This window comes from Poecilia formosa, unplaced genomic scaffold (assembly GCF_000485575.1).
Source record: "Poecilia formosa unplaced genomic scaffold, Poecilia_formosa-5.1.2 Scaffold35, whole genome shotgun sequence".
Lineage (NCBI taxonomy): Eukaryota > Metazoa > Chordata > Actinopteri > Cyprinodontiformes > Poeciliidae > Poecilia > Poecilia formosa.
Window position 1 is genome coordinate 132,481 of NW_006799974.1, and position 25,418 is coordinate 157,898.

Genomic DNA, 25,418 nt, shown 5'->3' on the forward strand with positions numbered 1-25,418 from the left:
AAGGATATTTTGTTTGGTTATGGACTTTATGAGGAACAATAAACAATACTTTACAAATACTTACGCTTAAACATAAGATTAGTCTGGTATATTTAATATGCTTTACATAGATAAGTCATGTGGTCCTTAGATCTTAAAATATTGTCAATAAAACCTCAAATCTACAGATTAACATTAGTTATTACACTGTCATTTTTATATCTCTTGAAAAATGCTCAGTGAGTATATAAAAATAGGTATATAAAATCATTTATTACGATGTACAACCGGCTAGCGTAAATAGTTTAGCGTACCTCAAGACATTCAATTATTGGCAACTAAAAAGAACATTTAGATTTTACTTTATCCCATTTCTGGATAAAGTATTGCATGCATTTATTCATTACGTTGCATCTATTTTACTTTATGGTAGCCATGCAGAACCTGCTTCTTTAACTGCTCAGCGACATTTCTAATAAAAGTACTCTGCTATATACTTCCTATGTCACCATAGTTGAAGCAAATTATCTGATAAAGAGGAAATGTAAGACTTTTACCTTCATAATGGAGCTTGGCTCCATGTCCAAATAATATCTGTCCACATGCAGCCACAGCGCAGTGATAAGTCCCAGCGTCAGAGGTCTCAGAGAAGTTGTAAAAACATCTCTGTGCAGAGGGAGCTTCGGGACTGCTTTCACACTCATCTCCACTGTTTTCTTGTAGATAAAGTAAACTGGGATGAGAATGATCTGATCCAGCTTTGAACCAGTAAACCCTGTTATCTGTTGGACACGGTTTCCTCTCAGAGTCAGAGAGAACTGAACACTGAAGAGTCTCGCGGGTTTCTGGATAAACTGGGCTAGATGGAGGCATCTGGATGATATCAGTGATATCTGATTCTAGTCCTGGAAAACAAAAAAACATGTCTCAGTCTCACAACTAAAAGAAAATTACTCATAATATGATTTGTAAGTAATTTATTAATTGTATTACCTTGCACTTTTAGAACATTGCCATTAATAAATATGAAATCAAGTTGTCTGATTTTAATACAGTAGTAGAGTCCGTTGTCGTTGCGTTTGGCTTTATTAATATGTAGAAGAAATGTTCCCTGTTCTTGTTTTGTCTGAATGTGAGAGATCTTGGAAACATCATCGTCCATGAAGTTAAATGTTGCTCCGAGAAATTCAGGCCAATTTCCAGAAACAAGTCGGATCCAATACAAAGTTTCTCTGTAGAGAGCGGAGGTCTGGTGTGGACAGCTAAGGGTCACATTTTCTCCAACAGTTGCGGTCTTTACTTCAAACTTAAATTCTTCAGTACAACCTGCAATACGAAAAAATAGTTTCATCACACAATATCTATTGACAAGAGAAGACAAAATATCTTCACTGTGCTAAAGTCATATGGACGGTGCGATCTCTGTTTCATGAAAATATACGTATTTAGCGTAGATTTCATTCATACTCACAGCCAGCTCTGATCATAAGCAGAAAAAATACGATTAAAGGCATTTTGTCACTATCCCTCTTCAGACTGTGTACAGTACAGAGGATCATAGGATGGGTCAAACTAATACAATGACGTTCAGGGGGAGGGAACTATTTAGTGTGATCTGATTGGCCACTTATGGTGTTTGTTATCTACATAAATCATCTGAATTTTCTAACCTAGCTTCATCCAAGCAAGCTTTATCACAAAATTCCTTGTGTGATTGCCTAAAATCAGCTCTGTTTGACAACATAAAACCAAAATTGAATCTCAGCAGATAAAAATGGTCTTAAAGTTTATTTTGCTATTTGATTGTTATTCTCTGTGTCTCTTCAGAAATACCTGACCTGTTTTGATGTTACCATTTTCGTCTGCACATAGCAACATATTAACAAACTATTAATATAGAATTAATTAGATTGATAACATAGTGACAATATAGTTAATATGTTCCGGCTAAACATAGCAATCATAACAATCAACAGGAACAGGATTATGGACAAATGAGCAGAATGGAACAGGACAGGCAATAGAAATCAAGCCAACAATCTCAGCACCATAACCTCTGACCCAAAGGAACTTACTTTTATCTTGACCAAAATCAAAATTTCTCCTACAAAATGAATTTCAGTGGGTAAAATTGGGATTAAACATGTAAGCATTTTTCTCTGTAAAAATATTTCTAATATTCCTAATGACATAAAATTGACAGCAGAGGTCAGTAATGTGATGGACAATGTGATGGAAAAGCAAAGAGACTTTCATAAAAATAGTCTTACTGTGGAAAACATACAGCTATATTTCTGAACCGAACATTCTGGTCAAAAATAAATCACAAGAGCTCTCAAAAAGGTAACTAGCAGTGACTCTAGTTAGCCCTCGCATAACTTTCAGAAAGACAAGTATATTTTCCCTTACCAACACAAGTAATAAGCCCAACAGTAATGGCCTCTATGAATGCTTGTGGCCGGAGACTCCACTGCTGTTGGAGCTTTAATAAAGTTTGGTGCAAAAAATTTGGATAAGCCAAGGAAATACGACAAGAATATGTCCAGTCAGATGGCGTCAAACTAATATTTTTAGTTCTTCTGACTTTTCCAATATTTTACCCAAATCTTTCTTTGTGGAGTAATTTCCTTCGATTCTTTTGTATGTGGGGATGACTTGGGTTGTTAATGATGGCTCATGTACATTTGATGTTATTAGGTAAAATTTAATGTATAGTACGTTTAGGTAGGCCACTGTGAATATCCTGAATAGTTGGCTTCCCTCGTTCAATAGTGCAGTTAACTCTTCTCAGACATAAAAAGACATTAAAATGCCTGCTTGGTATTATCTGTAAAATATAAATACATTTCTGGACTAAGAGCAATAGAGTCTTTGTCCAGGGATGAACCCAAAAGTTTGCCTCTTGAGTCACTTTATCCGTCTAACCAGTGGATGGTGAAAGTATTTCACTACTCAGATATCTAAATAAGTGTTTCATATCTAATAAATATAAAATCTGATGTAAAAAATCCCATTAAATTCAGTTTAAAACTGATTTACAGTAAACACAAAAGAACTCCCTTGCTTGTAATGTGTTGTGGTTTGAGGGGATTTATGCTGCACTCTTTAAAATAAATATATTTCTGATTATCTTTAAAACTCCCCAATACATAACCCTACAGTGATGTCTGGACCACTTAGTGAAGTCACAGTGTGAAGCATCTGCACTTCATTAGAAACAATAGGAACAAGATCCTTTGATGCAATAACACACAAAGACATTTTCAAACTGAAAAGCTCCACCTTCTGAAGGAAGCTCCTCCTATTCACTGCACAAGTGGGTGGAGCATAGATGAAAGAGTTAGGGAGGTGTTTGTGGGCACACTTTCCATTCTCTGCACTTCAGAGCAGCTTGGTCACTGAAGTATAAATATATCTGTGTTGAAAAGCAGATGACAGCACTAAAGTCCTAAAAGACTGGCATCCAAAACTTAGCTTGAAGTCAGAAAACAGACAATATTAACAGGTATGTCTATAAATCGGGATGAATATGGTGGCACTGAGCTAATGACATAATAATAATAAAAAAAATAAACTTGTCTCAGTAAGTTCAACTTAATCCCAGATGTTCTGAATTATAAAATATCATCATAGAAATTATCTTTAAAAAGCAAAAACCTAAATAGTGTGAAGATCAAACCTTCTCCAAGCAGATGAAGAATGTAGTTGGCCACACTCCAGACTAGATCAGTTTGATTTATGGCTTAACTAATGGTCAACTTCAAAAGTCAAGTCGTGTATTTAAACTACAGGAAGTATCCAAAAAACAAGGAACACGTTCAGATATTTATTACTTCAATTATTTGAACAAAATGCCATGTCCATATTTAAACAAGTAGTAAAATAAATATAAACATGTATTTAATGATTTAATGATTTAATGACTTATTATTATTATTATTATTATTATTATTATTATTATTATTATGTGTTTTATTAGTTGTTTTATTTTAATTTTGTGCATAGAACTACTTTCAGTCATCTAGTTTGACAGAAATCATAAAACGCTGCATGAGAATTTGAGCATTGCTGTGGTTGTGGTTTGTTCATGCGAGGGTGTGAAAACAAAGGGGCTTTCCTTCCTGTCCAAGCTGCAGCTTCACTCTGATGAACAAACACGTAAACCGTTCTTTAGTTTGCATGAAAAGATACGAGCAAAGTAACACAATAATAGTGTTAAAACGAACATTACCCAAAAAATAAGCACAAATTCATGAATGCAAAATTAAGTTGTCTTGAATTATTTTCACTCAAGCGTTCTTTCTTTCACTGCTTGCTAGATTTATTTTATTTGTTGTACCAAGGTTGCTTTTGTGAAGGTTTTTTTTTTTTTTGTAATCATGTTTTCAAGAATGTTATGCTTTTTATAAGGCATTTCTTTATATTTTGTTGCAGGTATAAAAACATTTTATAAGTTTCAGTAAAAAAATACCTGTTTCATTAACATGTTTTAATTTTGACTTTAAAGTAACTAACATGGGAAATATCAGCCTTACAGTTAAACTAATGTGATTGAGCTTTTTTTCTGACTTTTTTTTCCCAGTTGAAGCAAAGCGTGTGATGCATCTGTTCACAGTAAACAAGTTTTGTGGTCGGTCGAAGGGGTCTGAACCTCTCACCACAACTCCACTCTGTCAGAATAGCTGCGGAAACCTGCTTTATTTGTGACTATGGGAAATATGTCAAAGAGAGTTTATGAGGTGATAAAATCTCAAATATGTAATATTTACATTGCAACATGGATAGATTTAAGAGAAAGTGATGATGTGAAGCATTATTTTAGAACTAATTTGTATTTATTGCATACAAACATTAATGGAAACAAACATGATTGTGTGGAGAGTATTTTTTGCAAATTCTCAAGCATTGCACTGGAAATAAGATAAGTACAGCCTTTGCAGATTTATTTTATTTTGACATTGTGATCGGTTTGGCCTGGCGTGAGTTGTGTATAAAATAGTGTCATAAACCATTGAAACACATTTCAGGGTCATCTGTAAATGCTGAAGATGTTAAGGTATCACAATTAATGATAAATATTACACCATCTCAACAAATATGCAATAAAGTTGCTAATCTTTCAACACTACAAGTAAAATATTTCAAGAAAGGCACCAACGCTCCTTTTCTCTTCAAATGTAAATAATTTTATCTAACAATAAGGCATTTTCACTCACATATGTATAAAATGGCACTGGTTTGAGTTGTGCACTTTGACTTTATGCTTCACACAAACAATAAAAAATGAACTTAGTATAATGTATGTTTAAAAGCTCCACCCCATTTTGGCCCACCTACTTTTTCCTGTCCGTCCCTTTCGAGGGAGGGGCGAGAGGTGGAGCGGTGGGGAGGTGTTTGCGGTCACACCACTGATCTAAAAGTAGCTCTGTCACTTTCAGAAACGCAGTCACGTGGAGGTGATGGAAAGTCTCATCTCAAAAGGTGGTGCTAAAAGTTGCAACCAAAATCATATATGCCCAAGCGAAGATCATTTTATGTCTCTCAGAACATCTGAATGACATAAAGATAACTGGAATTCAGTCAGATCGCAGAAAAAAGAGGGATTTTTATTTTTTTTTTAAGGGACATAAAGTAAGGGAAAATCAGATTTGTAGAACCATAAACGCAGCATAACAGGGATGTGAGACAGAGTAGCTCCACCCTTTGGTGAGGGAGGATCAAGACCCAACCCAAAAGGAGAGGAGGTCAGGTCACTGTTCAGACTCAGATACTTTGAATCGTGTAACTATGCATGTTGAGGGCTGACATTTAGGCTGGACGAAGAAAATGTGGTCTTAGTAGATATGATTTGAGTGTGTAATCAAGAAAAGAAAAGGAGCAAGAACAAGAAGGAGAAAGAGATTAGAGATTGGCTGAAAGAGAACCATTGTATCCCAGCAGCACTGAATTAGATTGTTCTGGTCCGAGACTTTCTCTGACATGTGACTTCAAGAAGCAAAGCAACAACATAATATAAGAATATCAGCAAATAATCAGCAAAACATTAAGCAAGCATGCAATAGAAAGGCAATTTACAATAGCCCTTAATCTAACAGTCCAGACAATGAATCGGTCTCACTGTGAGTCGATTATCAGTCGGGTTAAAGCAATATCCAAAATCCAAAAATTGATGGAACAGGATAAAAACTTGTTCTCTTTCGGCAGGTATAACGTGGCATCCCAGCAGGGGGGTTCTCAGTAGAACTTCTTGTACTTTAGATTGGAAACTTAACTCTGAGGAAAGCAACTTTCTTGTCGAGGAATGGAGAGGCACCACAACAGGCCTCTGTAGACAGAGTCAAGGCTTTGGGATTCAGGCCTTACTTTTCTAGTGGGAATCAGTTCTTATCTGATCAGCTCTAAGTTTTATTGCAGAGGTTTTGCCAGGGATGTCTTCAGCACAAAGAATGTGATATTTCAAGCAGTGATGTCTCTGCAGTTGAGGGACTTCACCATGACAGACATTTTGAAGCACTAAGAACCTGTAAATCCTTTAAGAGTGTACTGAAAATATTCATTAATTTCAGCCAAAGGGCCCAAAAGGGCACACCTGTACAATAAATGTCAGGATTTTGTTTGTCCATTTCAGATTTTGTGTAGCGACTAAGTAGCATATGAAATGACTGAGGTCAAAGCAACATTTATATCCGCAAAAGAAACATTTAGTTATACAACTTAAACTGAAATTTCCACTGTCATATCATAAGCCGCTTTCAAAGTTGCTCCCTTTTCAGCATCTTCAAAGTTTTCAGGTTTAGAGCACATTAGCTTCACTTTCTATAAATGTTTTGCTTTTTTACAACAACTTTTCACGAACAAACATTCACAGAATTTCAAGAATCAATCATTAGATTAGAAAACCTTTTAAAATGAAAAAGGCATCAGCATACCAAATACGGTGGGCAGGCTATCTTCAGCGTTTCAGCCAATCACTGTCCAGAAAATATTCCATTACCTTTCAAACTAAACTCTGCATTTGAGCAACAAGACATTAGTTGTGTGAGAAAAGGTTGTACCACGATGATTGTCAGGGTGGCTGCTTTAATTTTGTTTTTCAGTACGACTGGTAGGTTATTTTTGAAAAAAGAAAATAATCATATTGAGTTACTATTTACATGGAAAACATTCTTGTGTTTTCAAAATAATGAGCATGTACTTTTAATGTATTTTCTACAGCTCTAATTCATACTGTTGAGGCTTCCCACCTGATCTCCTTAACTCTGGTAGACGTCGGTGACAATATCACATTCGACTGCAAAGCTTCTGAGATGGATCTTAAATTTGTTTACTGGTATAAACAGTCTCTTGGATATATGGTTGAAATAGTGGGTTCTGTGATTCTTGGTCAACCAACGATAAGTGAAAAATTTAAAGGCTCTCACTTTGCAATAACAATCAAAGGGTCTCGTTATGATCTCACTATCTTCAATATCAGCAAAGAGGATGAAGCAACATATTTATGTCACATTGGAACAACATATTCACAGAAGTTCATCAGTGGCACTTTCCTCGCTGTGAATGGTAAGATGATGTTTTCTGCCTTTCTACTTCACTGACATGTAATGTCTTTTTCATTAACTGTGTTTCCTGTGATATTTACCATGCAGATGATAAACAGCAGAAATCTCTCTACTTGAAACAACATCCAAATTCAAGGTTGGTTCACCAAGGAGAGACAGTAAATCTCCAGTGTTCACTTCTCTCCAAGAATAAAGAAAAGTCCCAGTGTCCAACTAAACCCAGTATGTACTGGTTCAGAACTGAATCAGAACGATTCCATCCAGGCATCATTTATACCCAGAGGAACATCAGCGACAAAGACCTGGACAGAAGCTGTTCTTACAGTTTATCTGTACGAGACTCATCTGATGCTGGAGTTTACTACAGCGCTGTGGTAGCATGTGGATCAATTGTGATCGGTGAAGGAACCAAAGTGGAGATGAGTATGTGTTTTGTGTTTTCTACTTTTCATAAATATATTACTTTGGTTTGTCCTTTTTGGACCACTCAACAACTCGCTGGGAAGTTTCATGCCAATCGGAGATCTCAATTCATGTGGTCTTGCAACTCAATGATGATTCAATTATCATTATCCATCCATCCATCCATTTTCTGAACACCCTTGTCCCTCAGTGGGGTCGGGAGGGGTGCTGGTGCCTATCTCCAGCTAACGTTCCGGGCGAGAGGCGGGGTACATCCTGGACAGGTCGCCAGTCTGTCACAGATTATCATTATCATGTTGTCTAATATTTTGTCTAATATTTCTGTCTAATATTTCTGTTTGCTCTTTTTTCCAATCTAGGAAAAGATTCGAATCCTCTTGTCGTTGGACTTGGAGGACTGTTGGCTTTTTGCGTTTTTGTGATTTTTCTATTAATTTTCAACAACAAAGACAAAAACATTTGTCAACACCTCAAAGGTAGGCCTGCAATTTTCTGGGACCCTCCTGGGATAAAGTACATAGATAATGGGTAGAGAGTAACACTCTAAATGCATAAAATTGAGAACCTGTATGTTCAAAATCCATAGGAATTAATAAGCTTTTCTTTTCTTTACAGGAGAACTTAGTGTCCTCATGTATACTGAAAATGCCAATCTAAGTCACTCAAATGAGATGGTAAATAAATGAGACATGACATCATGATGATCATTCCTATATGCCATTCTGTGTTATATGGCTGAAAATAACATTTTATTTTTTCTCATAGAAAAATGAAACCACAGGAGCAAAGTACACAGTAAAGAGATGGAAATGAAATAAAATGAAGCTCCATCATTGTCTTTGCACCACTGTCACATGCGATGATGTTGTCCATCAGTGATCCACTCTACAAGCAGAGTGGGGCCAGTAAACCAGCATTTAAATTTGTGAAAAATAAATGTATTGCATTGGTGTCTGTTTCAGCTTACACTTACATTTTGTCTTAAAATATCAAAATAGCTTGGAAGTATTTTATGCTTGCTATGCCCAGTGTTGCAGAGGAAGAAGATGTATTTGGTGAAAAGTAATTGTATGATTTCTTTACAGTATCAATGCAAAGTCGACCAAAATACGTGTAAATGACTAGTTGTCAGTTGTCTCATCGGGTTAAACAAATAAATGCTAACAATTCTGTATTACACAAAGTGTATTGTGTAGTGGTTTCAATTTCATTTTATCAACTTCTGCTCAGCTTGTTATCTTTATTTTAATATCTACTAAATGTACTTTATAACAATGGTAGAGTTCTTAGAGGAAGGGAGCAAGTTTTGCTTTCACAAGCAATTACTATGAATAGACAAAACTCAAAGATCCGTTGAAAAACAATTGACAGTGTGCATGAAATGTTTTCCCAGGTACATTTTTAAGTTTGTACCTGGGTTTATCCCCAATAACAGGCAGTATGCTTTTCTTGTGATGAAAAGTGGGACATGTTCTACACTGCTAAATCAGACTGAGTGGTGTTGAAAATCAGTAAATAAAAACTAACATTAGAGTTTAATATGCTTTTGATGTTACCTACATTAGCAAATCCCCTCCGAATAGTTGGAAAGATGTTTAGGGTCATATCGTTCATGCGGTTCACTTCAGGGCAGCACTGTGAGTATCACAAAGCTCCTTTTAACTGGAACTGTTGAAAAGCTCCTTTTAACTGGAACTGTTGAAAAAAAACTTGACTATCAGTCTTCCAGTTATGAGAAGACGCCTCTCATATTCATTCAAAACATGAGTAAGAAAAATGACATCAAAAATGATATCAGTTTTTCTGTGTAATCACAGAAAAAAAATACTGTAATGATTTTAAAAAAATGACACATTTCAAATGGGAGATGTGAATTAACTTCAGATATCTGAGGGAAGGAATGTTTATGAGATTAAAAACATTTGCATTAGTGGGATTATTCAGGCATAATGTATGACGTTTTTAAATTTGGAGTATAACTAAAACGTGAGGATAAAAACGTAGTGTGCAGAGGTACTGAACACAAAGTTCAACCTTCCAACAAACAAAATAATGCTTGACAAATGCATAGAAATGATGCATGGAAACTTAAGCACAACTGCTTGTGGTTTGGTAAACACAAGTGTGAAAACAAAGATGCTTTGTTTCCTGCCCGACCATTTAGCTTACTTTGAAGTGAACCTTTACTTTTCTCTTTAAAAAAATATGTACAATTATAAAATTGTTTTGACAAAAATAATAATAAAAAAAACATACACAAGAAAAAATGAATATGATTTTAATGACCTAATTTGAGCATAATAGGGCTACATTTTGTTCTTTTCGCACTTCCTGTTTGGTTGAGGCTTGCAGAGCATCTATTCTCAGTAAACAGCCTCAGCAGTTGGTCAAAGGTAAAATAGACCAGCCTGCAACTGTTTCTATTTGCTGCTGTCACTTTTGCATGTAGTTTTTCATAATGAAAAGGGAACGCTTGCGGTTTTTCTTTTTCTTTTTATAAAGTTTAAAACATTTAGACAAACTTCAGAGAAACCCATGGTATGAAAAAAGTGAACATGTGCAACAAGGCATCAATGAGAAGGTCACAAAATGTGAGAAAGGCCGGAAAGCAGCCGGGGTTTGTGGTGGAGTCTTGTAACTTCTGCATGAAAGAGTAATAACTAAACAAAATATTGAATCTATCTTTAAGAAATAAAAACACAGGATAAAAAAAATCAAACATTTAATTTATTATAATACAAATGAAAAATAAAAATCTAGTAGTTCTCTGTGTTACAGTTAAAACAGCTTACATTGTTGGAAAAGTAATGATTGAAAATACTGTTTGTCTGTACAATTTTGTATCATTCTGTAAAGTCATCTTTTAACATTTTATTTACTTAGAATATTCTTTCAGTTCCACTGAGAGCAAAACAAGCCACTGTTTGCATTGTTTATAAGCTGCTGAACACATTTTCCCCCTATTATGCCACATATGTTCCTGTGTCATTTACATAGATCTGAACACAAAGAAATAAAGTATAATTGTAAAATAAGGTGTAAAATGTACCGCGTACTAAAATGCCAGGGCAGAGTAAGTCTACCCTCACTTTATAATGGTATATGTCAATTTAAATCAGTGACTTGTACATGTGATTATTATCTTTTTATGTGATTGTTTTTTATTATTATTTGTATTATTTTTCTATGGACCTATTTGTGTCTTTAATAAAGCTGATGATGATGATTTTCTCATTTATTTTTTTTTATTAAAGTTTGCACTACAATCTTATTTGGGATTTTTGCACAGTTTATGATTGGTCCCAAGTGGTAAAAATAATTAACTGCTAAATGAAAACAGACGATTCCTTCTGTTTGAATTACAATGAGGTTAAAATATCAACACTGATAAAGCATAGTATTAGAAAACATTGTCAGGCCTTCTAACATCTGAGTCATAGTCTTACATAAATTAAAAATTTCCTAATGCATCCTATTCACAACTAAATGCAATCAACTGTCAAATGTTGCTACATGTTAGTTAAGGAGAATGGATTGCTTGGAACTATATTGACTGTACAGAGCTACTGGTACTAAAACAGCTACCAGTTTACTGCAGACCAAATACATCCTCCAGAACTTGTGTTTATGTGACTTTATTTTGGTTTTAATTTAAATTCTTTAAAAACAGCTTAGAGAAAAATTCTTTGAATCTGCAAAGCTAAAGTTTGTTTCCATAACTTTAAGATCTTAACATTTTAAAGTCACCGAAATAAAAAAAAAAGCTCATGTATGACCGCTGTTACAAAGGATTTGACCATGGCAGGTTTCAGCAGACAAGTGACAGCAGCAAATGTTTTTAATATAACAACAGAAGAAAAACTAATTACTTTGGCAGTCTTCATTAACAGCATCAACAACAAACAAGCTATTACTGAAAGCAAAAAACTCTACCATCTTCCCTTATGATGTTTTACAAAATCTGCCACACATGTTAACATAGCTATTTAACAATGTGTAAGGCATTACAATAATTATAACTTTGGATATCAGAAAACCAAATACACAGCAAAAAACACTTGTTTATGTAGCGCAGATTTGACCCAGTAGAAATGACTGATCGTAATAAGAAATTCATCCCACCGTAAATATTTTCAGACCGACCAAACTAAAACCGAAAGATTTAATAAAACTTAAAAGATTTATTAAAGATTTGACATTGTTTTTATCATAAGTAAGAAGTTAAATGAGGATATGCCAATCCCTTATTCACTGAAAAGGCCTCGCAGGTTTAGCAAATGCAGTGGGCTGTACATCTTCGAACATTTCAGCCAATCACTGTTGTCTGTTTTGGAAACACTTCGACACCACCTAAACTAAGCCTTCCATTTGGTAAGAGGACATCAAATGTGCGAGAAGAGAAATAGCTGCACCACAATGATCGCAAGACTGGCTGCAATGATTTTTCTCAGCGTGGCATGTAAGAATACTTGTTTTCTAGAAAGAACTGCATCTCCAGACAAACCAGTTGGTGCTTGGAGTATATCAGACTTGAATGTTTAAAACTATATATTACTAAAGCCTTCACTGTTATTTTCCACAGCTCTAATTCATACTGTTGAGGCTTCCCACCTGATCTCCTTAACTCTGGTAGATATTGGTGACAATATCACATTCGACTGCAATGCATCTGAGAAGGATCTTAAATTTGTTAACTGGTATAAACAGTCTCTTGGATATATGGTTGAAATAGTGGGTTCTGTGATTCTTGGTCAACCAACGATAAGTGAAAAATTTAAAGGCTCTCACTTTGCAATAACAATCAAAGGGTCTCATTATGATCTCACTATCTTCAATATCAGCAAAGAGGATGAAGCAACATATTTATGTCACATTGGAACAACATATTCACAGAAGTTCATCAGTGGCACTTTCCTCGCTGTGAATGGTAAGATGATGTTTTCTGACTTTCTACTTCACTGACATGTAAAGTCTTTTTCATTAACTGTGTTACCTGTGATATTTACCATGCAGATGATAAACAGCAGAAATCTCTCTACTTGAAACAACATCCAAATTCAAGGTTGGTTCACCAAGGAGAGACAGTAAATCTCCAGTGTTCACTTCTCTCCAAGAATAAAGAAAAGTCCCAGTGCCCAACTAAACCCAGTATGTACTGGTTCAGAACTGAATCAGAACGATTCCATCCAGGCATCATTTATACCCAGACAAACATCAGCGACAAAGACTTGGACAGAAGCTGTTCTTACAGTTTATCTGTACAAGACTCATCTGATGCTGGAGTTTACTACAGCGCTGTGGTAGCATGTGGATCAATCGTGATCGGTGAAGGAACCAAAGTGGAGATGAGTATGTGTTTTGTGTTTTCTGGCTACTTTAAATACATCTGAGAAATATAAATGTTTTGTCAGAGCTTTAGCACATAAATAATTTAATTTAATGAGTCGCTTTTATTTTTTTCATGTGCTTGAGAACTCTTTAACCTATTTCTGGACGTTATAGTTTATCGTGCTGGCTTAGTGTAGCCTTGGTCATAATGTCCAATTGCAAAAATTGACTGCCAGTACACTTGTGTTAAGAAAAATATCTGAAATGTGCCTTTCCTTTTTTTTCTAAATTAGAGCAAAATGTTGACAGTCTTGTCATTACACTTGGAGGACTGTTGGCCTGCTGTGTTATTGTTATAGTCCTCCTAATTATCTACATTAAATTGAAGCGAAATTGTGGACAAACCAAAGGTGAGTTTCACTTACTCAATACAGAGTCAATTTTATATTAACCACGAACTGCTTTTAAAATCTTTAATATTGAAAATGCTGACCCCAAGCTTACGTGTATTACCATGCATGAAATCGCTTCCACCAGTCTGTACAATCAGAACAGACAGATCCATAATTTCTTGTGCATTCCAGATTTGCCTGCTGCTTTACATTAGGCAAAGCAACATTATTTCTGTATTACTGTCCAATTTTAATGACCCTGTTTGAACTGTAGTCCCAGTTCCCTGTCTCAGTTTTCTGGATCCTGACAGAGGTTACTTATGTCTGAAGCAGGATATTTGCTGTGAGATTAAGTGTTTTGTGTTTTCAAACATGTTAATTCACAAACCTTGATTGTATTGAGTTATCTTTTTTCAAGCTATTTTATCTGAAGCACTTTAGTTTCAAAAGTACTGAGACCAGTCTGTCTGAAGTCACCTAATATGTCATTCTCAAAATCTCTAAAATCTCATCTTTGAACTTGTTAAAGTAGTCTTCTCCAAAACTTGAGGCCTAAATCCACTGAATCTCGGTCATGTGACTGGCTCAGTTGTTCTTTGTGTTATTGTGCATTGCAACCAAGTCCCGTGAAAGTATGTTCTAGTTTTTGAATGTCATAAAATTCTTATAAAAGACAATTATATTTGCAAAGCATTCTGTCTCTCTTAAGCTTAGTTTAATTAACTACAAGACAAATTGGAAGAAACATTAAAATCTTTCACAACACCAAAAGCAAACAACATGAAAAAGAGAAAATCTATGAAAATACTGTTTGTTCTTCAAAGGTCAAAATGGTGCTTCCAGTCTGGTGGTGGAGGATGCCAAATCAAAAGATGTTCACATAAGAAACTTGGTAAATATATCCCTGACAATTTCTTCACAACACGTTCTGTAAACATGAAAATAGACTAAATTATTCCTTCTTTTGCAGGATGGAGAAGCAATAGAAGTGAACTATGCATCAGTGCAAACCTGGGTTAAAAGGTCTAATGAGAAGAAAAATCATCCACAAGAATGTGTTTACTCCACTGTCAAATCAGATGGTCACCAAAATCAGCTCTCTTCACTTTAGTCATTACATCACTCTTAACATTTGATGCTCTTCTTTTAGAGCATATTTTCATAACTTAATTTGTAATGCAAAATCATGTTTTTTTTGCCCCTTTTTCTTACTTGTTCATTTTGTAGTATCAGCATGTTAACACATGAAAAAAAACAACAAAAAAAACAGCTGTTCTTTATTCCATGGATCACACTAAGTAATTTCTCTTTGCGTAAATCAACTAAATTGCACATAATTGTAAATTATGTTGACAAATATGTAACAAAATAAAAGCTGAATAAATCATTGCAACAGATGTGTGGCATTTTTTTTTTTTATTTCAAACAAACTTCCTTCATGCAGATGGAATAAACTTACATCAAAAATTCAGTTTCGAGTTTTCCTCTAAATATTGATCCCGACTGAGTGTTGTTCCCAAAGAGCTCCACTGCTATGGTTAATGTTAGTAGTCCTTTTAACTACCATTGTGTACTATAATGTAATCGGAGTGCAGGAATATTGATTTTGATGAAAGAAAAAAAACTGCATTGAGGCCAAACATTGGGTGCTGTATTCACAAAATATTCACAAATTATTCAAACATATGATTTGAAGATTTCCAAGTTATGTTTTAGTTGCAAAACAAATTGCAAATGGCAAACATTAATAAATACCAGAAGTCAGACACATGAAACTTCCTTCATGCTTTCTTAACATGAGAAAGCCAGGCCGCAGGGGCTGTTTGCCCAGGAAACCAAATGTTCTAGGACCTCCTCTGATTTTATTTCTCATGCACCCATTTTACTTGTTAGAATCACAGTTGAGGTGCTGCCTCACTTGTGTCCCTGGACTACACATCACTGGTGGATGTTATAAGGCATTTGTATCGAGACACACAACTCTAGATAGAAACTTAACTGTACCAGGCTATAAAGGCAATGGCAGAAACAAGTTCAGCACAATTGCATCAGAAACCTGGGCAGAAAGAGGAGAAATACAAACCAAAGCCTCTGGAAATTAACTAAGAGAAAGCTCCTTCTTTATGTTTTACACGCAGAACAGTAATTAAAGGCAGATTATTGTATTATTATATGCCAGATGACCAGAAAGAATTTTAAAGGCAGCAGTACAAAAATCTGAAATGACATTTACCTCATTTCCAGTTACAGGACTAATGTCAAACTGCCTCATTAAAAAATATGACTACATGACACAAACTGAGGAAATTTCCTTAAAACCCCATCATGAATTAGCAATTGTGTTGACAAAATAGAAAAATAAAAACAAAATTGAGTAGAACACTGCAACACCAAATTTATGAACTGACCTCTACCATGAATTTATAAACGGTTTAACCTGCACCATTTTCAGAGATAGAAACAAGATTCAGGTCATCACTACAACAGGAAACAGTTTGGGGAAGGTAGTTTCTAAAAAGAAATGCAACATGTGCCTTTATTACCAGCATGAAAAATGACATGACCAGGAGAGAAGTTCATCTTTCATCAGGACAAGGACCCAAATGATAAAGCTGGAATGGGATTGTGTGGATCAAAACATGTCTAGACTAGTGTTAGAATGGCACAGGCCTAAAGCCACACAGCATTTTTAGAAAGACTTGAAAACTATTGTTTACAGATGTGACTGAGCCTATGCTACAGAATGGGAAAAAAAAAGTAAATACTGGTAAAGACATGGCCTAAACACTGGTGCAACACAGGTTGTTTTAAGAACTATTACATCATTTTTAATTTTCACTTCACAATTATGCATTACATTCTGCTGGTTTGCCACAAGAGAAGGTTAAAGAGGTACGAATATAGTTATCTTTCTTATTTTCTCTAAATTTTTTGGCTGCAGAGAAACACTAAAAGCAAATGCAATATATTTATATAAAGATATGCTTTTACCCTATTTACACTTACCAAAAATTAGTACATTATTTTTTCCAAAAAAAATAGTGCTACTATTTTAACTCATTGATGACGATGGAAAAAAGATCAAGCTGTATTATTACATTTTATTACAGTAAAAAAAAATAATATTTATACATTTTATGAAAAGTGGGTTGTTGTAGTGATATTTTTTTGTTTTTGGTCACACTTACAACAACTTTTACTCTCTTGAAAACATTCCATACATACGCAATTCATCATACAGTGTATTATGTTGCATTACTAAAGAAACAAAAAAGTGCAGAAAAACATGAAGCTGCACTATTTTTTTAAAACATATTTTGGGCAGATGAACATCAGTCACTTTAACTTTTAACACAAACCAAAAAGGATACACGGCTTTTAAATGAAACACAATAAAATTGAATACACATTAAAAGATCTTTAACCTGGTGAAAGTATTTATTAAGCTAATATACTGTGTTAAATGCAAAAGACTGCAAAGTTTTTTTTTTTTGGCATGCCAAGCAAAAAAAAAAAACAAACAAAAAAAAACAAATAAAACAGTAGTCTAAAAGGATCCTTGAATCCATGGTTTAGGATTTTATTCTTTATCAAAGATCCTGACATCACTGTAGATGGTACCTTCTTTTCTTCTTGCCTTCACCCTGCCCACTCGGTCATCGTTTCTCTGGGTAAAAGCTGCTGTAGAATAAACTACAGAGTCTTCACTTCTCTGGGGAAATAAAATGAATGGGCAGATCTTAATGCTCAGATATTTGTAGATATAAGATGCACATTATTTAGTTGATATATTTTTAACAACATAAAATTTCTCACCTGCTGATTTTGTAATTGCCCACAAACTACTGCAGCATTTCTGCCTGGAAACTCAGGATCTGTTAATTATTATAGCAGTTTAAGTAGAGTTTAATTTTATGTTTAAAAAAATTCCACTTTTCAAGAAAAATAATCTAGTTACTACTCTTACCTTTGGAAAAGTGACAACATTTTTTCCTAATCAAATAGATAAGTAGGGCCGTAGCAATGAGCATCAAAACCAAGATTCCACATAGCAGAAGGAGAGTGATGTTCCTCTGTGAATTATTTATGCTGTCATCTGAAACATAAAAAAAATATATATATCTACATATAAGTCATCTTAGAAGAATCAAAATATGACATAATATTGTTACTGTAATGCAGAAACACATTGGAATTACCTTGAAACTCCAGTTTTGTGCCATTTCCAAAAACTACCATTCCACATGCAGCCAGAGCACAGTAATAGGTTCCAGTGTCAGAGGAGCTGATGTTGTCTTTCACAAAGTTAAAGACGCAACTCTGTCCAAACTGAGACTCAGGATCGTCTCCACATTTTCCATCACCCTCATTTTGAGCATAAATTAAGCTGGGACGTGACTGTGGTGAAGAGACTCGGAACCAGAACACTTTGCGTTCCTCTGGACATGTTTTCTTCTCTAACTGAGAGAGAACTGAACAATGCAGACTCACAGAATCCCCTTCATGAACTGCATCAGATAGAGAGTCTTGAGTGACTACAGTAACATCAGGTTCTGATTCTAGAGAAGAAAAGAGATAAATTACAACATTTATACAAATGATTTATATTGGACGTGGGCATTAAAAAAAGATACATTTAAATATTAAACAAACCTAGAAATATTTCCAATAGAAATGGTTAATGCATGTTTCTTCATAAAAAACACACAAATAAACTATGTGAATATTAACCTATTCACATTGATAAAACACTAATGGATTTAAAACGTTTGTGATTTTTCTAAAAAGTTTTATGAATCCCTTTACCTTTTATTCTGAGTAATGTTCCATTTAAGAAAGTAAGGTTGTGTTTTTGTGTCCTTAAGCAAAAATAAAATGCTGTGTCACTTAGCCTTCTTCTTGCTAAATGTAGAACAAAACTCCCAGGTTCTTGTTTGGTTGAAATGCGAGAATATGTGTTTGACTTGGGATAATTAAAAGTAAATGTTGAGCCTAATATATCAGGCATTTTCCCAGGGATAAGTTTTATCCAAAAGAGGGATCCAACAGCCCCAGATGAATGTCGTTCGCAAGAGAAAGTCGCAGTTTCTCCAACAGCAATAGTTGTTATGACAAAGTTCTCAGCATCTGCACACAAAGAAAACATTTTTACACAGAATAGTAATTAATAACCCCAATGCGTTATATTTTTTACTAAATAAAGAAAATACTACATTTTCTGATCTCTCTCCACATACTTACATTCAACTTGGAGCATCAGCAGGATGAAAAAGGCAGCGTACATATTGAGGGCGTTTATCAACTCAATGCCGCAGTTAATTCTGTTTACTATATAGGACGAATTCTTAATTTGGTAATATAAAATGGGAGGGAACAATTTCTTAGACATCTGATTGGCCTATTCAAATGTTGTGTAGCTACCCCAGTGGAAAGAGGGTAACCAAAACTTTCCAGCTTAAATGTGAGAGAACACCAGCAAAGAGCTTTGTCATCTGGTGTTGGTGAGTTTTACTACATGTGTAAAGTTAAAAGAAGGGGTTTGAAGCCTACAGAAGCAATAATTATATTACACATAAATCTGTAATAATGATATTAGATTAAGGATCTAAAAAGCAAAACAAAAACAAAGAACTCAAATCAAAAATAGAATAATACTGGACATGGCTTCAGAATTCCCAATAAAACATCAGCAGGTTTATTAAATATATAAAAATCTGGTGCTGTTTTATTGAGTTAAAAGTATACTTTATGGAGAAGTAAAAATTTTACTAGAAAACAATTATTTTGTGTTCTCTTTTTAGGGACCTAGTGGCTTTTGAAAACCCCAGACTTTTTGGTTTTGTGAAGGTGATATTGCTTTTATGAATTTCACATGGCATGAGTTTGCTACAATAAGCACACCTTTAAAAAAGCACAGCTGAAGTCCAAATTAAATTAACAAACCAATATTAAAAAGCATGTATTCTTAAAAATCACTATGTAAAATTTTACAAAGCTTTTCACATGAACTAAATATAGAACAAACGTGAGTGCCAAGGAGTAGCCTTAACGAATTGATTTCATGAGTGTAACATTATTTAGTATTTACTAGTAAACAGAGTTTAAATATATATTTACTGTATGTGTGTATGCAAAGACATAACTAGAATTTGCTTTGGGCTTATTTCAAATGCAGTGGACTAAAAGATGGAAAAGAAGAGAAAGGAAAAGAGCTGGGTACCAAGTAAAAGGGAGAGAGGGAGATGAGAATAGAGGAGAGGAAAGAGGACAGAGAAGATACAAGAAAACACACTGGATGTCACCTGTGGAGAGAGAAAAAAAAGAGAATCAAGAAACTAAAAGGACATATAGAATATGCATATCTAACATTAATACTGAAAAGCACAAGGTGTAACCACAGCACAGGACAATGTATCCAAGAATACCTGAATCCATAGCTGAGTGAGTTTGTGAATACACATGTCCAGATCAAGTTTTTCTATATAAATGTTCAGTAGCACGTGTGAGGACCCGCAGACCCAACCATTGGAACCTGAGGCAGACATGGAGAAGATCCAATACTCAGGCATCCAGAGGCCCCTAGGAGCCCCGGGACGACCACCACAGGAACAGCCACATCCCTGTTCCATAGAAGAGCAGAGGAGAGGCCTGGGGGGACCACCCAGCATCCAAAATGCAGAAAGCTGGAAGTTTTCATGAAACAAAGATGCAAAGATGCTCTAAAATCACTGCACAGCGATGTGACAATGAATTTTACATGGCACATAGAACTGATTATTTTTTCTGCTGATTTATGCCATTCATGCCTCATATATTTTCAATTTTTCCTCTAATCAAACATAGTGTCTGAACTATCCTGTTATTTATTTTTTTATGACCTTACTGCTTAAATAAAAAAAAAATAAAAAAAATAAAAATCAATGTGAGGGTCTTACAATTAAGGCAAAATTTGCAACAGATTTTCATCACTTAAGGACTGAACACACCTCAGTATCTCTTTAAACAAGCTACATGGATATTCAGCCTGATTCACTCCTTAACTAATATGCTATTTTATTTTATTTTTTTACCTGATCTTTCCTCCTAACAACCCTAAGAATGCTTTAATTTTCATGACGACTGTAAAGAGAATCTTCATCAGCATTGCTCCAACCTTAAGTCAGGGATGTTCAACATGTTGGATTGTCTTAATGACCTGTATGTCCAGTGAGATATTGCGTGTTTCCCAGAGGATAAATGATCATGTAGCCTGTTGAATGTGATGTGAAGCCAATCAGAAGGTGAAGTGACAGAAACACAGAGAGGAATCCAAAACACAGAAGACAAAAGAATCCAACAACAACTCACCTCCAGATCATACTGTTACTTTTATGTCCTGGTTTGTTTTGAGTTGTTTTTGAGGTTTGATTATTCTGACTGTTTTAGTCTAGTTCTTTGATTAGATCAGTCTTGTTTCTGTTTTACTTTAGCTCCGTCCTTCTCAGTGTTTCTAGTTATGTGTATGTCTTGCCTCTAGTTATTCCTTGTTACTCTAGTTTAATTATGTTTCTTAGGTATAGCTATTAGTGTTGTATTCATTTCCTAGTCCCTTGTGTACTTTCTGTCATCCCGTATGCCATTTTTCTCTCTCTCTCCCCTGACATCTGCAACCCATTAGCTCACCAGTCCAGGTTTTTGTTCCAGCGTTCACCCTCACAGTATTTAAACCCTTCTCTTCCTCACACTCCTTGCTGGTTCCTCCTGTTAAACACATTATTCCCTGTGACCTCCCTGTTTTCTCTGCTGGTTTTTTTTTTTGTTCTTCTTTGGTTCCCTGTAATTTTTGTAAGTTTTTTGCTTTTCCTTTTTTCATTAAATCTACAACTTCAACACAACATCTCAGCCAGTTGCATTTGGGCCCTCATCACCAACACTCACCATGACAATAGTAAAGCCTTTTCATTCTTATTGCTTTCTACTCCCCAAATATCACAATATTGTGTGATATGTTGTCAGAAGCCATGTCTGACAACAGACATGGCTTCGTTGTCAGCCATGTCTGTTTACTCTGAATTCACATTTGATCTCAAGGGGTTTTGAGATTTCTTTTTTGGCAGTGACACCTGTTTGTGTGTGGCGTGTTGTATTTTTGCCCTTCGTCTGCACACCACACACTATATGAATATTATATCTGTCACTTTTAATTGTCATGTGTAGAGTCACTCATGTCATGAAAATAAACCAACAATTTGAGTTGGTTTAGTCAACTCAGTCAACAAAATTTGGGCTGTGAGCAGATGTCTATAGAAACCTCTAGCAGACTCTTGTGGACCTCAGGCTATTTTATTCTTGAGAACTGGTCTCTGAATCAAGAAAAACTTCAAGACGAGTGAAGTAAGTAGAGAAAAGCATTGAAGAAGGCATCAGGACGTCTGATTTCCCAACAAGTGCCATATCTCTTTTACCCTAGATGTGAACAAAAAAATATGTTGCCAACACTGCAGAGCTGGCAGAACATTAACAACAGTTGGGTGTGTGTAAATCAACATAGTGAGTAGGATGAAAACTTTGAACAACTTTTTGTTGAGAACTGACTGAAATTTCATGGAAAGCATGGATGAAGAGGAGAAGACTTATTTTCGTTGAGAATATTTTCAGAGTATTTGGTGATCTGGAAGGTAATTACTCAAGAAAAAAAGAAGAGATATGAGTCATGTTCTGTGCTAACAGTGAGTCATCCTTATACAATCCACCAGTGGGGTTGCTTTTAATCTAATGTAGTGGATTCACTCACTGTTACGCCCAACAACCCTGACATAGATAAAATGTCTTTTAACTTCATAAAGTTTTTCACGCACAATTAAATGTTAGTCTCTGCATCTTTCTGCATTATGGACCATTGTGTCACAATGCAGACACTGTAAATAACAAGGATTTTAAAATACTACAACCCACAGAAAGAAAAAGAATCGCCCTCCTTTTTTGACGTAAAAGTTCGTATCCAGCAGCCTAGAGTTAGTTTATCTGGCTGATGGGGGTTTGTGGCCTAGTAGTCAGAGAGACCTAATTCAGGAAGAAAATATTTTGAACCACAATAAGTGAAGTGGTTAGCCCACTAAAACACCTCAAGAAACAGCTCATGATAATCTATTTATGAACTAAAGAGTGTTTTAGGTTAAGACTCTCAGGGTGAAACACTTTCATGTGAAGTTTATTGTAATAAGCTGACTATTATTTTCACCAGACATTAGTGTAAATATTATACACTAAAGTACTTTCCTGGAGTTATTTCTCCTGTCTGCATTACCAGCAACCATTTGATCTTCATTATCTGCCTAAATCTTTGCTGATAAGAGCGACAACTGGAAACTTGGAGCTTCTAAAAGCCTGAGGTTGTAAAAAAGTTCTAGAATTAAAATGTGTGTCTCTGATAATCAACTACAAAGTCCAAATGTACGGCACGTCATCACTGAGTTCACACATCCTCCCACTGAAAGCCAGACAGTCAATATGAAACTCTGAATGGCCGGTATAAACTGTCTCTGCGTCTCGATCTGGAAACAGCCATTGTTCCACCTGTCATGAAATGCGCCACCGTTTTAGTATAAAAATTCTCAAAACAAGACAGAATGACATAGTGTAACATAATATGCACAGTTTGAAAAATAACTCATTATTATTTATGCAACTGTTTTAGTCTAACTTAATGTCAAACTTAAAAGAAACAGAGGATTTTTATGCCTCCCCCACTTCTTGTCACCTTGCACATCCTGTCGAAGCTGCGAGGCACGTCTGATCTGAGTAAACAACCTCTGTGGTCGGTCAAAGGCCTGAGACGTGCCTCACCACAGTCTGTTTGTCACAGGAGATGCAGCATGTGGCTTTGACATGTAGAATACAACTACAAAGACCTGCCAACATACAGCTGTTGATCTTTTTTTTAAGAATTAAACATCACATCCAAGTTTAAAAGTACACAATGTTCTTGATACAATATTTAACTTTTAAAAAGGAAGCTACAAATGAGGTTCTTTTTTGATTTTCAAACCAATAAGTAGGTAGTTATTATGCAGAAGCAGAGATGGCAGTAAAGTTTTTCTTTTTTTTTACTTTGAGTCTCTATCTTTCTTCCCTAAAACGAATCCTTACAAATCCTTGCAATGAAGCGTCATCATATTTTAATATATTCAAGATCTCCAACAGGCTGAATTTAAAACAGCATTTCTATAAGTTGGCTTCTATGCCTCTTCTTCATCTTCGTCACGATTGTTTGCTTATGTATGTACTACCAAATGTGGAGAATTCAAAGCAGGTTGGAGGCGGAGTCAGGGCATTAATTCAAAAAGGGAAAATGCTGTGGGTCCCACAGAGTCATCCCTGCCTTGGGTGTCCTGCTACACGGCAGTTCTATAATCTCTTTCTGGATGGTTACAGGAGCTCTTAACAAGTGAAGAATGAAATTGTTTTTTGTTTGAATATAGAAAAGATAGAAAAGTGCCCTGCAAGCTTATTGCAAAGAATGCTCAGTTCAACAGCAAAATGCACATTTGGGATCACAGTGGTGCAGACTTGGTCTGTTAGTCCTTAGCAACATGGAAAGTTTCCTTGCTGCTTCTCTCAGACAACTAGAGTGTTCCTGTCTTGAATAGGAAGTCGCTGTTGCAGTGCATAATGAGATGCTGTATGTTGCGAGATTACAAGTCAAACTTGTAAATAATTAATGGCAACTTGTGGGCCATTAATAATATATATGTGACATTGTCTCATAGGCTTGATACATGGACCTTGTAGTTGACATATCTGTCTTTAGTGAGCCCAGAATTAAACAAAACCCTCAAAAATTCCCATGTGAGATCCTTGTGCATTACATTGATCCAGCCATCCAGCTATTCATCCATTTTCTTACACACTTATCCCATTAGAGCTGCTGGTGCCCATCTCCATCGGTCAACAGGAGAGAGGCAGGGTACAACCTGAACAGGTCGCCAGTCCATCGCAGGGCCATTTTTCTTTGTATCAAAGAAAAAATAAAGTAAATCAGAATTTCTTGTTTGTAGTCACCTATATAGAGTTATCCCTCTTAAGTCTTGCTTCCTGATCTGAATAAGATCTGCCATAGACTAAAGGATCATGCAGATTTTGAGATTCTGATATTTTGATTTGGAGTCAGTGGGTGTATCTTAGCAAGATATATCTAGAATATGGCTGAGTGAATCTCAAAGAGACTCCTATGATCCAGCAACACTAGTACAGATAAATTGTTAAATTGATACATTCTTCTTCAGCTTTGACAAACACCTGCATCTACAATATTTGAGTTCAGTAAAAAAAATGCTATGCTTACAAGTGGTAATGACTCTGACATTACTAACAGTGACAGAAAACAAACTGCACTGCACCCAGAATATATCCTCTACACTCAGAGACATGACAGTGGCAGCATCATGACCTTTGACATAGCAGGGACTGTGTGGTAGGTCCAGGGAAATCCTGGAGCTGCTAAAAGTGGCAAAAAGACTTTTGAGAACTAGGTTGAAAGTTCACCTTCCAGTACATGAAGTTACAGCTAAAAGTACCATAAAGGATTTAGATGACAGGGTTCATGTCTTAAAATAGATGTGCAAAAATCAGCCTATAGATGTACATCTCCTAAAAGACTTAAAGCCATAACTGCCTCACAAGTGGGTCTAAAGAGCATCAACTCAGGGAGATTTAGTATAAACATACACCATTATCAATTCTGTTTTGTAAAATATTT

The 25,418-nt window shown here is 35.4% G+C and overlaps 4 protein-coding genes and 1 long non-coding RNA gene across 5 annotated transcripts; 2 read left to right on the forward strand and 3 right to left on the reverse strand.

Annotated features, from left to right (window-relative positions):
* Nucleotides 1-468: 468 nt before the first annotated feature.
* Nucleotides 469-1,505, reverse strand: LOC103136931 (uncharacterized). The gene is made up of 3 exons (XM_016670563.1): nt 1,451-1,505; nt 973-1,305; nt 469-884 (listed from the first exon to the last, which is right to left on the reverse strand). The coding sequence occupies exons 1-3, from the start codon at nt 1,491-1,493 to the stop codon at nt 469-471; spliced, it is 792 nt and encodes a 263-aa protein (XP_016526049.1). The 5' UTR covers nt 1,494-1,505.
* A 5,533-nt stretch (nt 1,506-7,038) lies between these two features.
* On the forward strand, nt 7,039-9,109 carry LOC107836008 (uncharacterized). The gene is made up of 6 exons (XM_016670564.1): nt 7,039-7,084; nt 7,195-7,539; nt 7,626-7,961; nt 8,321-8,437; nt 8,577-8,635; nt 8,727-9,109. Exons 1-6 carry the CDS (start codon nt 7,039-7,041, stop codon nt 8,772-8,774), a joined length of 951 nt encoding a protein of 316 aa, XP_016526050.1. The 3' UTR covers nt 8,775-9,109.
* Nucleotides 9,110-12,343: 3,234 nt separating this feature from the next.
* On the forward strand, nt 12,344-15,078 carry LOC103136838 (uncharacterized). The gene is made up of 6 exons (XM_007550271.1): nt 12,344-12,420; nt 12,544-12,888; nt 12,975-13,310; nt 13,583-13,699; nt 14,506-14,573; nt 14,652-15,078. Exons 1-6 carry the CDS (start codon nt 12,348-12,350, stop codon nt 14,790-14,792), a joined length of 1,080 nt encoding a protein of 359 aa, XP_007550333.1. The 5' UTR covers nt 12,344-12,347; the 3' UTR covers nt 14,793-15,078.
* Nucleotides 15,079-16,828: 1,750 nt separating this feature from the next.
* On the reverse strand, nt 16,829-19,015 carry LOC103136839 (uncharacterized). Its single transcript, XM_007550273.2, has 6 exons — nt 18,923-19,015; nt 18,488-18,808; nt 17,881-18,240; nt 17,649-17,777; nt 17,498-17,556; nt 16,829-17,393 (listed from the first exon to the last, which is right to left on the reverse strand). Exons 1-6 carry the CDS (start codon nt 18,963-18,965, stop codon nt 17,262-17,264), a joined length of 1,044 nt encoding a protein of 347 aa, XP_007550335.2. The 5' UTR covers nt 18,966-19,015; the 3' UTR covers nt 16,829-17,261.
* A 706-nt stretch (nt 19,016-19,721) lies between these two features.
* Nucleotides 19,722-20,902, reverse strand: LOC107836011 (uncharacterized). Its single transcript, XR_001661860.1, has 2 exons — nt 20,752-20,902; nt 19,722-20,364 (listed from the first exon to the last, which is right to left on the reverse strand). It is a non-coding gene; the product is annotated as an uncharacterized LOC107836011 (long non-coding RNA).
* Nucleotides 20,903-25,418: the final 4,516 nt, after the last annotated feature.